The 14,464-nt window shown below is 51.6% G+C and overlaps 1 protein-coding gene across 3 annotated transcripts; it reads left to right on the plus strand.

The window, feature by feature from the left end:
- The first annotated feature begins 70 nt into the window (after positions 1 to 70).
- CYTIP (cytohesin 1 interacting protein) lies at positions 71 to 14,381 on the plus strand. Of its 3 annotated transcripts, none has more exons than XM_052675628.1 (12): positions 71 to 181; positions 356 to 435; positions 2,661 to 2,842; positions 3,976 to 4,058; positions 5,539 to 5,732; positions 8,126 to 8,175; positions 8,497 to 8,551; positions 10,518 to 10,620; positions 10,751 to 10,844; positions 11,151 to 11,220; positions 13,005 to 13,071; positions 13,605 to 14,381. In XM_052675628.1, exons 5-12 carry the CDS (start codon positions 5,604 to 5,606, stop codon positions 14,063 to 14,065), a joined length of 1,029 nt encoding a protein of 342 aa, XP_052531588.1. In that variant the 5' UTR covers positions 71 to 181; positions 356 to 435; positions 2,661 to 2,842; positions 3,976 to 4,058; positions 5,539 to 5,603; the 3' UTR covers positions 14,066 to 14,381. The 3 variants fall into 3 exon arrangements, with proteins under 3 accessions (XP_052531588.1, XP_052531589.1, XP_052531590.1); XM_052675629.1 differs by having other exon boundaries at positions 2,739 to 2,842; XM_052675630.1 differs by lacking the exons at positions 71 to 181; positions 356 to 435; positions 2,661 to 2,842; positions 3,976 to 4,058 and having other exon boundaries at positions 5,271 to 5,732.
- Positions 14,382 to 14,464: the final 83 nt, after the last annotated feature.

A 14,464-nucleotide genomic window follows, 5' to 3' on the forward strand; every position in this document is an offset into this window, starting at 1 on the left:
TGCTCAGGGACACTCAGTACTCTTTGGGTCCAGAGGAGCCCAGGCTGATGCTCTGTGTGCTTGTGTCCAGGCCAGCCAACTGTGCTGCAGTCACCACTGCACACTGGTGCCAGCTCTGTGCTCCCTGGGTACAGGGCCATGTGCTGCTGAGAACGGATGTCTCCCTCCTTCCTTCTGCCTGGTAAGGAGTGTGGGCACGGCCATGGATCTGGGAGGTGGGGGGCCGCCGGTGGCATGTGGCACAGTCTGCTCCAGTGGGCATTCCCACCACTTCCCGAGCATTCCAGAGCTCAGTTAGTGCTGAGCCTGGCACTGGGCCATGCTGGGATGCTAACTGCTATTCTTTTCCATTCAGCTCCCCTTGGAGATCTGCAGCTGGTGTTTCAGTCACAGCGATCTGAACGCAGAGCAGTGGTAAACCCGACATTGCCTGTGGTACGTAAAGGCTTTGATTTGTAATGGCAAGTGCTGTTGCAGCTTGAAGATGTCAATGGCGGTTCTGGGGAGGCCTGGAGGGCAGTGTGCACCCCTGTGTTATTGTGTGCACGGAGCGTGCATGTGGAAGGAGCACTGTGTGCCATAGTGCCTGCTGAGCTCCCACAGGCAGTAGCTGCAGTGCTGGGCTTACAGCCATGGGGTAGCATGGGTCTGCTTGCAAACAGCTGGGGTTGCTGGAAGCCGAAGCACCCTGTTTGGTTCTTTCCTGGGCCAGAACAGGCTGTGGGAATTCAGGATGTACGTGAGTGCAGGAGAACCACACGGACAGTCCATAAAGAAATTAAAGGGAGGAAAAATGCAAAACACCCAGATAACCAAAGGCCAAACCATCCCCCGTCAGTGGGCTGCAGCGTTTTCCTCTCTTATTACGTCCTATTGCATCTTTGCTACTCAGTAGCAGAAATTGAAAGATACTGTTTCTTTTGTTGTTTGCTTGTTTTTGGTTTCTTTCCCCTTGAAATATCTTTGTAGCGTTTTTCTCTACAAACAGCCTTCCAAAACTTAGCAGGGGGCTTAAAGTGTGCTTGCAACTGTTTCATAAACCCATGTTCCAGAGACGTTCTGCCAGCACGGTTCTTCTGCACCGCGCACCCTTAGCACAGAGCTCCTGCGGGATGGGGGCCCTGTGCGGGGCGGCACGGCTGGCAGCTCGAGGGAAGGAAGGACGGCTGCAGCTCGAGGGAAGGAAGGAAGGCTGCAGCCCGCAGGAAAGCCTGCTCAAGCCGCTGAGCGCCGGCCGTGTCTGCTGCAGCTCCGAGTGCCTCCAGAGGTAGAGCAGCGCAGTCCTGTTCCTTAGCGCTGATAAACGTGCAGCAGCTCTCTTTGCTGTTCAGAAATTGGTTTCCAGTGGAGCAGGAAGTCACTGCGGGGTAACCGTAGGTGCGCTGACTTCTCGGGCCCTCTCGTGGACGAACAGATCTCTGCAGCTGCGGCTGCTGGGCGCTGCGTGGCAGGGAGCGGCGGTGCGGGCTGAGGAGGCTGCCGGGATCTGGGGAAGCTGCCGGGATGTCTGAAAGCAGCGAGGCAGCAGCCGCAGCTCCGGGCCCCGCCGGGGGCTCAGCGCCCCATGTCCTGCTCCTGGAACACGGCAGGGAGGGCTCCAGTGAAACCCACTCTCAGATACTGAAACCACTGGAACAGGCTGCCCGAGGAGGGATGGATGCCCCATCCCTGCAGGCATTCAAGGCCAGGCTGGATGTGGCTCTGGGCAGCCTGGGCTGCTGGTTGGCGACCTGCACACAGCAGGGGGTTGGAACTGATGAGCACTGTGGGCTTTTGCAACTCAGGCCATTCTGTGATTCTGTGATACTGAACAATGCACAGTGCAAAGCTATCATGAAGTCCTGACGTGCTCATATGTTTATGGCAGTGAGATACAGTCAGATGGGGCAAATCATGCAGATACTTCATGCACTTCTGGATTGCTGAAACTGCATCCATTGTGAAACACCTTTCTGATTTCATTGGGAAGTTCAATGAGAGCTGGTGGAAACCTACTGGCTGTGCTCATGATCATCATCTTACACTTTGCAAATGTTCAAAAATTTCACGTCAAATCATGGCAGCTGAGGTGAGGAATGTAACACTTCTGGACATCTGGATATCTTGAAAATGAGCCCTGTTTTATGAAAATCTTTATTATTGGTTAGGAAGTGGAGAGGAGCCCATGAGACAGCTCAGCAGAGCAGAGGCATAGGGCTGATGCACGTTTGGGTTTGCAGACCGTTGTTCTGAGTCATTGCACGGCTTGCCAGCTGCTTGTCAAGTGGAAAATCTGGTAGCACAAAGGACGAGTAGATAAACAAAATGGCTTTTGTGGCTTTTCTGTATGTATGTACAAGTGCAAAAATACAAAGCCTTCTAAAAATACCGAGAGGCTCTTTGGAATGGTGCAGCACAGGGATGTGCTCTGGGCGGCGATGCAATGCTGCCTGTCCTGTCTGTCCTGGTCCCCAGCACGGTGTGACCACAGTGGGCTGCCCTGCCTGCTCTGCCCTGGGCCACTGGGTGCCACGTTGGGCCTGGCCATGCTGAGATGGCCATGTGGGCATGTGTGCGTGTCCGTGTCCCCATGGAGAGGGCGATGGGGCCGATGATGTGGTTTCCACAGAGCCCTGATCTATTTAATTTCTCTTCGCAGAAGATTTAATTTCTCCTCTCAGCTTGTTTGCAGATGTGTCACTCGGTTTCAGAAACTAGAAGAGGGTTGCCTGAGGAACTGAAATGCACTTTGTTTTCAGAGCTGCTCAGTGTGGTGATGGTGGGCAGGAAAAGAGGAAGAGGCTTTGAGTCACCGCATCCCCGCATTACTCAGCCTGCTCTGGGCACTGCTGTCATCTCTGAGGTACATCTCTGAAAAGAAGGAAGAGCTTTCCTCCCATCACACACTGCTTTCCTTCTCCTCTTTCCTTTCTCCCTTTCCTTCTTTGTACATACATATCAAACATAAAGAAGTTTCCATGGCCATATTTTAAATTGGATATATTTAATAGTACTAATGGTAACTCAGCTGCTGGCTGAAAAAAGAAATGACATTCCTCAGGATCCCCAGTGAGATGCAGACAGGCAATGTCCTTCACAAGACGTCCAGTGTCAGGTGGGGGATAATCTCTGAGGCATTACAGATCATTCCTGTCAAGGCATTGGGATTTATACAAGGGAAAAATAAAAATCCCTTTGTTTACTGTTGTATCCCAAAGTTCTGTCTGCTTGTTCTAAAAAGTGGGATACACTGTTTATCTGCCTCCTGTATTACCTACATCAGCTGCAAAATCTGCGTTATATCCATCCTTTGATAGCCTGGATTTGTGGTGCCAGGAAACAAGCGCTGCAGTGTGCTGATAGCCTCAGCTCTGGGGGCTGACATGAAAGCCCCCCCCCAAGACCAGGATATGGGCACCACTGAGCTGCAGAAGCCAGGCATTTATTCCAGGAGGCCAAGGTGGGAGATGGCTGCACACCTCATGGTCAGGAAACACCTTCAGTGCCCCACTGTCCTTCCCTGTCAGCTCAGGGCCGTGAGCTGAGTCTGCTTGGCCTGCAGAACTGGGCTGCTTGGCTCCTTCTTCAAGTCATTTTTGACTTCCTTTCTAGCCCTGAATAGTTTTGAAGACTGCTATAGCAACGTAGCATTTTTTGATTTGCTATCCTTCTTAAGAAGTAATTTGCATCGTAGAACCATAGAATGGCTTGGGTTGGCTGGGACCTCAAAGACCATCTAGTTCCAACACCCTCACCGTGAGCAGGGCTGCCAGACCATGGATCAGCCTGCCCAGAATCCCATCCATCCTGGCTGGAACGCCTCCAGAGATGGGGCATGAACAACCTCTCTGGGCAGCAGTGCCAGTGCCTTAAAACCCTGAGTGAGCAATTTCTTCGTAGCACCTGAAACCTCCACTCTTTCAGTTTAAATCCATCCTCCCTTGTCCTACCGCTATGTAGCTGAGCAATCCCACCTCTTTCAACCTTTCATCACAGGAGAGGTGCTCCAGCCCTCTGATCGTCTTCGCGGCCCAGACATCGCTCCAGAAATTATTTGGAATTCAATGTGAAAGAAGAAGGTAAGATGAGGCAACACAAGATGAAAAAATAAAAAGAAACCTTGACCAAAAGGTGAGTCCAGGGAGAGTGAAATGTGCGTGCAGGCATTCTGGGGGTTGCTTGGCTGGCCATGGAGGAGACCCCGGGGGGTGAAGCTGCCTGTGCCTGGTGCTGCACTGGGAGCAGCCAGCAGTGATCTCATGTTGTGACCCATGTGTGCTGAGCTCTGGCAGTGCAGGGTGAGAGCCATGGCAGCTCCTCCCCTTGTGCTGACATGGCGAGGGGCTGCCAAACGAAGGGAGGAAAACTACTGCACTCTTGCAGAGATGTGATTTAAATCAGCTGTGCTAGAAGGAAAAGCAAAACAAAAAACACTGCCGAAAATCGCTGTGCTAGTAGATGGATTTTCTTATCTCTTAGTCTTGATGGCCCATCCCACTGCACTCATGGTTTTACTTATCCGGTGTTTCTGCTCAGATCCTGGTTGGATTTACAGTGCTCCACAGTCCAAAAATGGTCTTGTTTCCAGTATAAGAGCAGGCATGGGTTTCTTTAAATTACATGTATTTTAAGAACTCATACTGCTTATTTCACAGACCTTAAAAACCTCCCTGTTCTGTGTGTGTGAATGCTCTGAGCCACAGCCAGACACCCAGACGTGTCCAGAAGCATAGCAACCACACAGTGCAGGAGATGCTGTGCCAGCCTGTGCTGCACCTCTGCAGGAGGGAGAAAGCAAAGCAGCGCCAGTTCTGTCACAGTTACGGGTCCTCCCAGATGTGCTTTCAAAGAAAGGAGCCCTGCGTGACTTCATTTTAAAGTGACCACACTGCACTGTGCCCAGGGCCCAGGCACTGTCCCAGCTGGCTGCAGGTGGCAGTGCTGCTGTGTGGGCACCAGTTGTGGCATCATCCTGAGGGCACGTGGAGCAGGCATATCCCCATCACCCCTGCCCTCCTCACTGCACTCACACTGCCATTGCTCACAGCCTGATCTGCTGCATGAGTCACTGCTCCGCACCAGTGCTCAGCTAATGGTATTGCAGAGCGAGGGCAGAGCGCTGGTTTCAGCTCCTACTTTCAGTCCGTGGCCTTTAGTTTTTGCTTCCCTCCCTGTGGCTGGAAAATCATGCACTGATGCTGCTGTTCCAAAGAAAGCATTACTTTCCTGCCTTTGCCAAAAGGAAATCTGAGCAAAGCAAGGGAGGCCGAGCAAGTGAAAGAATGAACAGGCTGAGCTCGGGCAAGTGTCTAAAGCAAACAGTTCTTTAAGGACACGTTATTACAGCAAGTGGGATCTGTGCAGTAAGAATCATTGTTGTGTGCAGGGTCGGAAAAATTAAGCAGATTTCTGTAGCTGCCAAGCCTAGTTCTTAGCTCCCGCAGGAGCACAAACACACGGAGCAGCCCTGGTGAGCTGCAAGAAGAGATTTATGTAATGTGCACCTAAACCACAAGTCACATGGCCCGCTTTCCGTTTTCATACTTTCTGATCGCTCAGAGAGGAGAAGTGTACCCAAAGTGCCGCGCTTTGCCATGCTGCACTGAGCACTGCCCTTCAGCGCCATGTCCCTGCGGCGGCTCGCCCAGCACAGCCAGCGCGCGGGCAGCGGGGATCGGGGCGTGCAGATGGACAGCAGGCGGCTGCAGCAGCTGGTCAGCACGGTGGGGACGCTGCCGAGGAGCCGCAAGCAGGTAGGGCACCTCCAGCCTGCAGGGCACCGCGGGCGGAGAGTGAGTTTGGGTGGCGATGGGCTCCTTCCAGCAGCTGTTGTGTGGGAGCACTGCCAAGGGGAGGTGCGGGAGAGACTGCGGGACTGCCGGCGGTCAGCAGAGCTCCTGCAGCTGGGATCCTGCCCGGCTGCGGCTCTTCGTTCCAGGTGTGCTACGAGGCACAGGGGAGCATCCTGCTGCCTGGTGTTCCCTTAAACTTGGGCGTGCTTCAGCACGGTGGTCAGGCTGGGCTTTGTTCTGCATCCTTGGCAGGAAGCATCTATCGTGGGTTGTTTCCTTCCAAACTTTGGGCTGTTTTATTACAGCTATTGTAGCTACTTTGGCTGTCCCTGTCGCTGTGCTTTTTGTACCATCGATCACAGAACCGCAGCGTGGTTGGAAGGAACCCCTCAGCCCCAGCCCTGCCGTGGGCTGGCTGCCTCCCAGCTCAGGCTGCCCAGCACCCATCCACAGCCTGGGGCATCTCCAGGGACGAGGCAGCTCAGCTCCGGGCAGTGCCACGGCCTCACTGCCCTCTGAGTAAGGAATCCTCCTCATATCTGACCTAAATCTCCTCTTCTAGTTCAAAAACACTTGTCCTGCCACTATCTGCCCAGGTACAAAGTCAGCCTCCCTCCTGTTTATAAGCTCCCTTTTCATGCGGAACAGCAAATTTCTGTTGTTTGCAACGGGAGGTGAGCAAAACTGCCTGTTGCTGCTGCTGTAAATTGCCAGCTGAGCAATTGTAGCTCACCTTTTTGTCTTGTGTGAATAAGCCTGAATTGAAAGTGCTTGAAATGCATTATAATCTTGAAGTGTTATCAGAAAGCTGGCACATAATGTCCAAGCACTGAAAGCTCTGCTTTGTGCAGCAACAGAAGCACATTCCTCCCATACAGTCCTGGGGATGTAAAAGACAGCCAGAAGCAGACAAGCGCTGGGCACACTGCATTGATGCAGCCACCAGCAGCAGTGATAGAGCAGCACTTTGTGGTTCTGCTGCAGATAAATGAGCAATAATGGCCATGATGTGTCTGTGGGTGTTAACAAAGAATTCCAAGTGTGTTACTGCATGGCACCCCTTGCTCCTCCCTGCTTCTCTCTCCAGTTGAACACAGGTTCATAAAATGGAGGTTGTGTTGGTGGTTGCACATTGGCCTGGCTTTGCAGTATTGAAGCCTAGGACTTTTTAGTATATTGACTGTACAATTTAGTGGTAATGTAATTCCTTATTTTTGGCTCATGTTTATGGAAAGCGTGGATGTTTAAGTGCTGATCCTGGTTTTTCTCAGGCCTCTGTAGGCACAAGGCTGCCTTGCCCAAAGCAGGGATGCTGGGTGCTTGTTGCCATGGCCATGCGTCAGCTTGGAAACACTATTTGGCCATCACTAGTAGCTGCTGAGAGCTGCCTGCAGCTTTGTGGTGTGTGTATGTGTGTGTCTGTTTTCTGCCTTTTTTGATGGGTGTTGAAGTTATAAATACCTACAGATTTTTTAGGGGAAAGGTGTGAAAGAAAGTCACAGCATAACTGGGTACAGTATAGGTGATACTTACAGTGTTAGTGGAAATCCCTGGCTTATACAGTTTTGCAGCCTCCTTGCCTTAGTGCTGAATGCAGATGTGCAGCAGGAGGTCCTCCTTTGGTGCCCTACAGAACACAGCATTCCTCTTTAGCAGCTGTGCCTTTTGTCCTCCCAGTTTCTGCCCTCCTGAGAAGCTGCACCTCCAGCAGTTCGTGTGAAGAGTTCCCTACTCCAGGCACTGTTCCCAGCAGATTTTTTTCTGGGGTTTCGTCACTATTTTTTCTCTTGCACTCACTGATGTGAGCACAGCAGCCCCTCCTGCCTCAAACTCCTGCGGTGTGTGCTGTTGTGTTCCCCAGCCACGTCCTGCTGTGCTCACCAATTCCTTGGGAGCGATGCCTGAGAGCTGACAGCCAGTTGGCAGAGGTCACATTGTCACCCCTGCACAAAATGTTATCAGCAGGTATCGGCTGGCAGTGACTCAGCTCCCCATTCTTAGCTCACTGCAGGCAGGCCGGGACAGCAGAAAGCTGTTGGGCAGTGATGCCTTCACATCGGGTTGGGTCTGGCAGTGCAGCGCAGTCCCCCGGGGAGAAACATCCCTTGATGTTTTCTGGGTGTCAACAACTGGATCAAGAGCTAAGAGCACCCATGATTTTGCTTTTTCTCTGTGGTGTTCCTATCTTGGTAGTGCTGAATATCGTGTTTAAAAGATTTGGAATAATGCTATATTTGAGGGACTGATTTCCAACCTAACAGCAGCACAGTGGCATTCCTCCAGCAGCAGGCCGCAGGGAGCCCTGAGGAGCGGTGACCCCACTGACCCTTTTCCTTTCCCCTTTCTGCTTGCAGCTCGCTCTGACCAGATCCAGCTCCCTGGGGGACTGCTCCCAGCCGCAGAGGTACGGTGATGCCCTGCCAGCTGTGCTCACGCAGTGCAGCCCTGGGTGGGATGGACTCATGGGGGAAGTAGGGTGAAGGGGCTCAGGAATGGGGTCATAGAAAGATAAGGTGTCCCAATTGGAGGGGAACCACAAGGAGCAGTGAGCCCCGCACAGCCCCACTTGAACCCAAAGTCTGAGGTTGGTGTCCCAGCTCTCCCTGAGCTGCAGCAGCTCGGGGCTGTGCCTGCTGTCCTGGGAGCTGTGCTGTGCCCACCGCCCTCTGCAGCACAGCCTTTCCCCGCTGTACAACCTGGGTAATCCTGAGTGCTTTTCTTGCAGACACTTCATTTCTATATTCAAAGAAGATAAAGAGACATTTGGCTTTGAAATCCAGGTAAGACTTATGTGACAAATTTAAAGATAAAATATTGTGTTAAATCTTCAGCATCACATCCTCCAAACTAGATTAACACGGGATGGGGTAGAGAAAGACATCTGTGAGTCCTTTGTGAAACTGGAGTGCTTAAGAAGCACCACAGAAATGGGACGTGCTTCTGAGGAGTTCTCATAGGTCACAGGTGAGAGCCTGGTCCATGGCAAGTTGGAGTGCTGACCATAGGAGACAGCTCAGATACGAAGCGGACAATGGGAACGCCTTCTTTCCTCCTTAGGCTATCATGTTTTCAGAGAATGCCACGTGAAAATATTTTTATATAAAAGAGAGAGACCAAAATCCTCTCCTTTTCCTAGAAATCCCTTGTGCCTGCTGTATGAAATGACCTGGCACTGCCATGCACAGAGGGACGTGCTAGCTTTGGTGAAAGGAGTGCTATGGGAAGCCCAACTTATTCAGAGTTGATTCTGACTAATGGTTGTGTAAGTGCTCGGCTCAGGAACACTTTCAGAGAGCTTTCAGAAGGGAAAATAATTGAGTCCATTATCAGGCTTTTGTATAAATTGCCGGGGCAGATTTTCATTATATGTGACATTCTGATTAAAAATAATTGTTCTTGGCGTGTTTCTTCCTGAACGTACATTCAGTGTGAGCATTTCACTAGAAAGTCCAGGCTGCGAAATGACAGCGTCAGTTTGGTACCAAGCATAAGGCATTATTTAGAAGTTGCAGTTTCATTATTGCAACAATTTGATTGTAGGCAAACCAGACTATGAGGATGTGAAATTCTGGGTCTGCCATCTGCAAGGAGCTCCTCAGAGCTACAGCCATGGCGGAACGCGGGGTCTCTTGTGTGCTGCTTGTGCTGGTACTTCCCACTTATTAAGTGGATTCTGGTGCTGACATGGACTCGGTGTGCCTCTGTCTGTGCCCAGATGTTTGTGCATCAGCTGCTTCGAGTCACATCTTTCCCAGCACTGTGGCCACCTAAAGCCCAGTTATCCACCCAAAGTAACGGCCCGGCTTCTTCTGCGGTCTGTGAAGAGAGGAAGGTGTGTGGTGAGGGAATCCCATCCTTCTGGTCAGAAATAGGGCTCTTAGGGCCACCAGTCACTCACTGGGGATGTCTGCCTCTCTGGGTAGCTCTGGCAGGGATGCTGAGCTGGTGGACAGACGTCTAGCTAGGCATGGTGAATCTCATCCTGCTTCTCTGGGACACTCAACAAGGTCCAAACAGAAGGACAGGCATGTCCTACTGCCTCAATTATGCAGATTCCTTCAGAATCCTCAGCACAGAATCACAGAATGGCCCAGGTTGGAAGGAACCTCAAGGATCATGAAGCTCCAACCCCCCCACTACAGGCAGGGCCACCAGCCTCCACATTTCACAGACCAGGCTGCCCAGAGTCCCATCCAACCTGGCCTTGAACACCTCCAGGGATGGACGGGGCATCACATAATTTGGTGTTCTTAGTTTAGCTGAAAGTTTTGCTGATGGTTTTAAGGCTGAAATCACCATATTGTTGTGATTTGCTCTAATAAACTCTGAACTCGTGATAGAATTCATCTCTGTTCAGTGCTGACTGAGGAATTTGGGAATCTGTCATGACGTATGTAAGGTAAGTTTGACTGTCGTAGGTTTTCAGGAACTTCAGTTTCAGTCTTAAACAGCTTCTTGGCAGAGGATGTGGCTGAATACTGATATTTGCATGCAACCCAAAATACATTTCCTGTCAACACAAGATGCTCTGGTCGTATCTCTCAGTTTAGCATTTTTCTAAATGAATGTCAGAGTTGATAACAGGACGATGGATTCTACCAAGAGTTATGATAATACAACCTGCTCAACACAGCCTCTCATTTTAAAAAAGAATGTGAAATGAAAATAGATCACATGACAGTATTTCAAATATTACTTGTAGTCACGTCTTCAATATCAGCAGCGCTTTTCCTTTGCTATTTACAGACTATTAGATTTCCAAACCAAACCGATTACTCCTTGGAGGTATGCACTTGTGTCTGCAAAATTCAAGAGGAAAGTCCTGCCCACGTTTCTGGCCTTCAAATTGGTAATGACTTGCTTTTTTCCTATCTGCGGGTGGCCCTAGTTGCTTTTCTCCATGTTAGTTCTGTTTTAGAGAATGTGGTAGGGATGTGTGTGCTGAAGATGCTCATTGCAGCTTCTGCTTATCTCTACAGGTGATATTCTTGCCAACGTCAACGGAGTGAACACCGATGGTTTTAGTCACAAGCAAATTGTAGACTTGATAAAGTCTTCAGGGAACTATTTAAGGTAGGCATCTGCCCTTCACAGTGCTTTGAGTTTGATGTGGTCCTGCTGGAAACCGTGAAACCTTCTTGTGCTAAGCAGCAGTGCCACACTCACAGACACTCAGCACTGTGATGTGCATCTCTTGCCCATGCTGTGACTTTGCTCATCCCACAGCAGCTGCTGAATCCATCCTTGGAGGGGAGTTGATGGCACATTAGGGCACCCTCCGTCCCGTGTGCATCCCCTCCCTAAGGACACCATGGCCCCATGTGCTGCTGTACGGCACCACTCCTGCATGGTGGTACCCAAAGCCCCTCTTCTTTCCAGGCTGGAGACCGTCAACGGGGCCCTGTTCCTGAGGAAGATGGAGCTGGAGAACAAGCTGCAGCTGCTGAAGGTAACGAGGTGAACCACTGTGCTGCTGTGAAGCACAGAGTGCTGCTGTGGGTCCGCTGTTTGTGGGAGCAGCCATGGGGTGCAGTGGGGGCTGGGGAGCCGTGTGCCCCCAGTGCTGCTGCTGGCAGCCCCACTGCCTCCCTGGTGGATGCTGCGGGGGCCGGGTGCCAGTGCTGTGTGTGGGGGTGATGTCAGCACCACCTCACTGAGCGCACTGTGGCATCGCTCCGGCTGCAGCACCAGCCTGCACATGAGGCTGCCGTGCCACAATCACGGGGCCCTGGCTCCCCATCGCATCCCGAGGACCCACGTGTCTCCAACTCTGGGGCTGCAAAGCATCTCTGTGAACCCCTGGGCATTTTTTGAAAGCATCCAAGTTCTCGTCCTGCCACGGGTGCTGAGCTTCTCCAGCTTTTTTGCTGCCTGATGCAGGGAAGAAATAATGCTGACTGCATGTCATAGGATTGTTTTCCATTAGGTCAAAGGATGAAAAAAATAATCAAGAAATCATTTTGATAATTTTGACCTCCTCTTAAGATAACTTTGGCCTCTTCTTAAACTTGGTCAGAGTGAGAATTGATGAGTGCTGTAAGTGAACAGGAAGCTGGGCCAGCATTTGGGGAATGTATGACATGTAGACACTTTGGAGTATTCTTTACCTGATGGAGAGTTTTTCCTTATGGCAGCAATGAACCAAGGCCCTCCCTGAAGGAATTGCTTCTAACTGGACACTGATCTGGCTAGAATAAATCTCACGATAAATGTTCAGGCTTGCCAGAACTTTGCAGCAGGGATGGAATTTGCCATCTGGGAACAACACCTGTGTGAGCAGTGCTGTGGCTGCCCCTCCCCATATGGTTCAGAGAACTCAGGAAGACAGAAGCTGCTATGAAACACTCAGCTTTCAGATAGCAGTGGTTTCCCAAAAGTGCCAAGCCTCTGCAAGGAGAGCTTTCACTGTTGTGTGAAGTCAGGTGTGGGCCTGGCCCTGTGTGTCTGCACTCCTACCTGATGCATGGCACAGGGCTGTGCCCAGCATCAGTGCCGTGTCACCATGCCATGCCACAGCGCACCAGGCAGGCTGCCTGTGGGATGGGAGAAAACACCCTGCTGTGTGGCTGTGCTGTTGGCTGGGGCTGAGGGATGGCAAAAAGCCCCAGGACAAGGGCTGCTGCCGTTCTGGTGCCTTACGCCAAAGCTGTGGTGTTTTGATTGGTGTTGCTGGAATGTGGAGCACAGAAAAATGTGCAAGGAACAGCAATACTGTCCACGCAAGCTTTGCCTGGGCACTTTGCATGGATAACCATGTAACTTGCCAGACTGCCCTGTCGTGTGCTCATGCAGGTTGCCAAGGAAGTGTGCGGTGTTTTCCTGTGGACCCAGCAGGCACTCACTTGGCAGCTTCTTAACCAGTGCAGCAGTTGGTTGTTAGATCAATGGCTGACCTGCAACAGAGGAAATAACATAATGCTGCTCGCTGGTAGGGTGGGATGTCAGCACGTCAGCAGTGGCTCAGTGAAAGGCCATCTGAGTACAGCTGCCTGCATTCCAGATTTCAGCCTTCTGCTTTCGCACATTTCATGCAGACAGTGCCTCAGCCAAAGCACTTTGCTCAGGGAAGCAGGAGGAGGCTTGCTGAGCCCCAGGAATGCTGTGTTGTGCAGAAAGAGGGCACACCTCCGCATCCTGTAGGCAAAGAGTGCTCTCTGGGAACCTGCTTTATTTGAAGTGTTTTGTAACTTTGTGAAAGTGTGAATGACAGTCAGCTCTTTTAATCCTTCACAGCAAACTCTGCAGCAGAAGTGGGTGGAGTTGCGCTCCCTGCACTTACAGGAACAGCGTTTGCTGCATGGTGAGTCTCCGCTTCCGGGTGGGAAACCGCAGCGCTGCTGAGACCTCTGGGGGAAGCTGGGGCTGAGCAGCACCAGGCACTCCGCTAACCTGGTTTCCATCTGCTTTCTTTTTTTCCTTCTTAATGACCCTGGGGGAAGATTTTTATCAGTGTCTGAAGAATTTGGGCGCTGGGCTGATGTATGAGTTCTAGGAGAGGAGTTCATGTGGAAAGCTTCTTTTCTGTTCTCTGTTTTCAATTGGACTTTGCTTCTGCATTTTGGGGCAAGGCAGCAGTAGAGAGTCCCGTATAGCTGGAAACGTGGGATGAGATATGATGTGGGTAAGACATTGCCCAGCCCCACGGTGGGATGGAGGGGCAGGAGGCTGGGCCAGAGCGAAGGCCCAGCTGGTGGCCCTGGCTGGGCGGAGAAGAGGAGCGGGGCTGAGCGCCCTGCACAGATCTAGGCAGCTCTGCAGAGCTGTAGGCTGCGTCTGCTTGCAGGAGCTCGCTGATGCTGTTGAATAACACTCCTTCTTGACCTCTGCTTCCAGGAGAGGCGAATGACAACGCTCTGCTGGAGCTGGAAGAGGCCAACTTATCTGAGGACTGTATGCCAAGACCACTCTCTCCGACCAAGACCCGATTCTCCAGCGAGAGCAGCTCCCGGAGCCGCCTGAGCTCCATGACTCTGGACAGCGAGGACAGCTTCTACCAGAGCGGTGCCTTCGACGACTCTGCAGCAGAGAGCCTGAGCCGCCAGTCCAGCATGGACGATGACTGCTTCCTACCGAGGGATGGCGATGGCACGGCCGGGAGATGCTCCCTGCGCAGGCACCGCAGCATCAGCCTGGCCAGCAGCGGCTCCATGTCCCCGCTGTGGGAGAGCGGCGGCAGCTCCAGCAGCTTCGGGACGCTCCCGAGGAAGAGCAGGAGATCGAGCGTTCGAAAGCAGCTCCTGAAATTCATTCCAGGTCTTCACCGGGCGCTGGAGGAGGAGGAAAGCCGGGTGTGACACTGCGTTCCCCAGGGCCAGGAGGAGCAGCATGAGGCTGCGTTTGTTCCTTACTCATACAGCCTTACAGCAGGACTGATGGTATTTAAAATGCTCTGATTTATTAATTATTTTAATTTTTAATCGGAGTGAATCGTGGACTTCTTCATTAACATAAAAAATGACTAGCTCCAAGACGTGAAGAACTGTGAGCGACTCCCTCAGCATATTTAGTGTTAATGACGAGTTTTAATCAAGTGCAAATTTTCTAACTATTTATTTTCTGTTACCGAAGTCAATCTTCAGAGATCTTCAATAAAACAAGAGCTTCTACTAAGCTGGTGATTAGGAGCAGGGCAGAGCCCAGACCTCGTCCAGGGGTAGGTCCCAGAGGTGATGCTGGGATGGACAGTGCTGCTG

This window comes from Tympanuchus pallidicinctus, unplaced genomic scaffold, assembly GCF_026119805.1.
Source record: "Tympanuchus pallidicinctus isolate F22 unplaced genomic scaffold, pur_lepc_1.0 scaffold15, whole genome shotgun sequence".
NCBI lineage: Eukaryota > Metazoa > Chordata > Aves > Galliformes > Phasianidae > Tympanuchus > Tympanuchus pallidicinctus.

Bases quoted from the DNA above. Each gene is read 5' to 3' on its own strand.
- CYTIP (XM_052675628.1), top strand. From the start codon at position 5,604: ATGTCCCTGCGGCGGCTCGCCCAGCACAGCCAGCGCGCGGGCAGCGGG. The intron at 8,176-8,496 runs GTACGGTGATGC...CTTTTCTTGCAG, and splicing joins GACTGCTCCCAGCCGCAGAG to ACACTTCATTTCTATATTCA. The intron at 8,552-10,517 runs GTAAGACTTATG...TGCTATTTACAG, and splicing joins CATTTGGCTTTGAAATCCAG to ACTATTAGATTTCCAAACCA.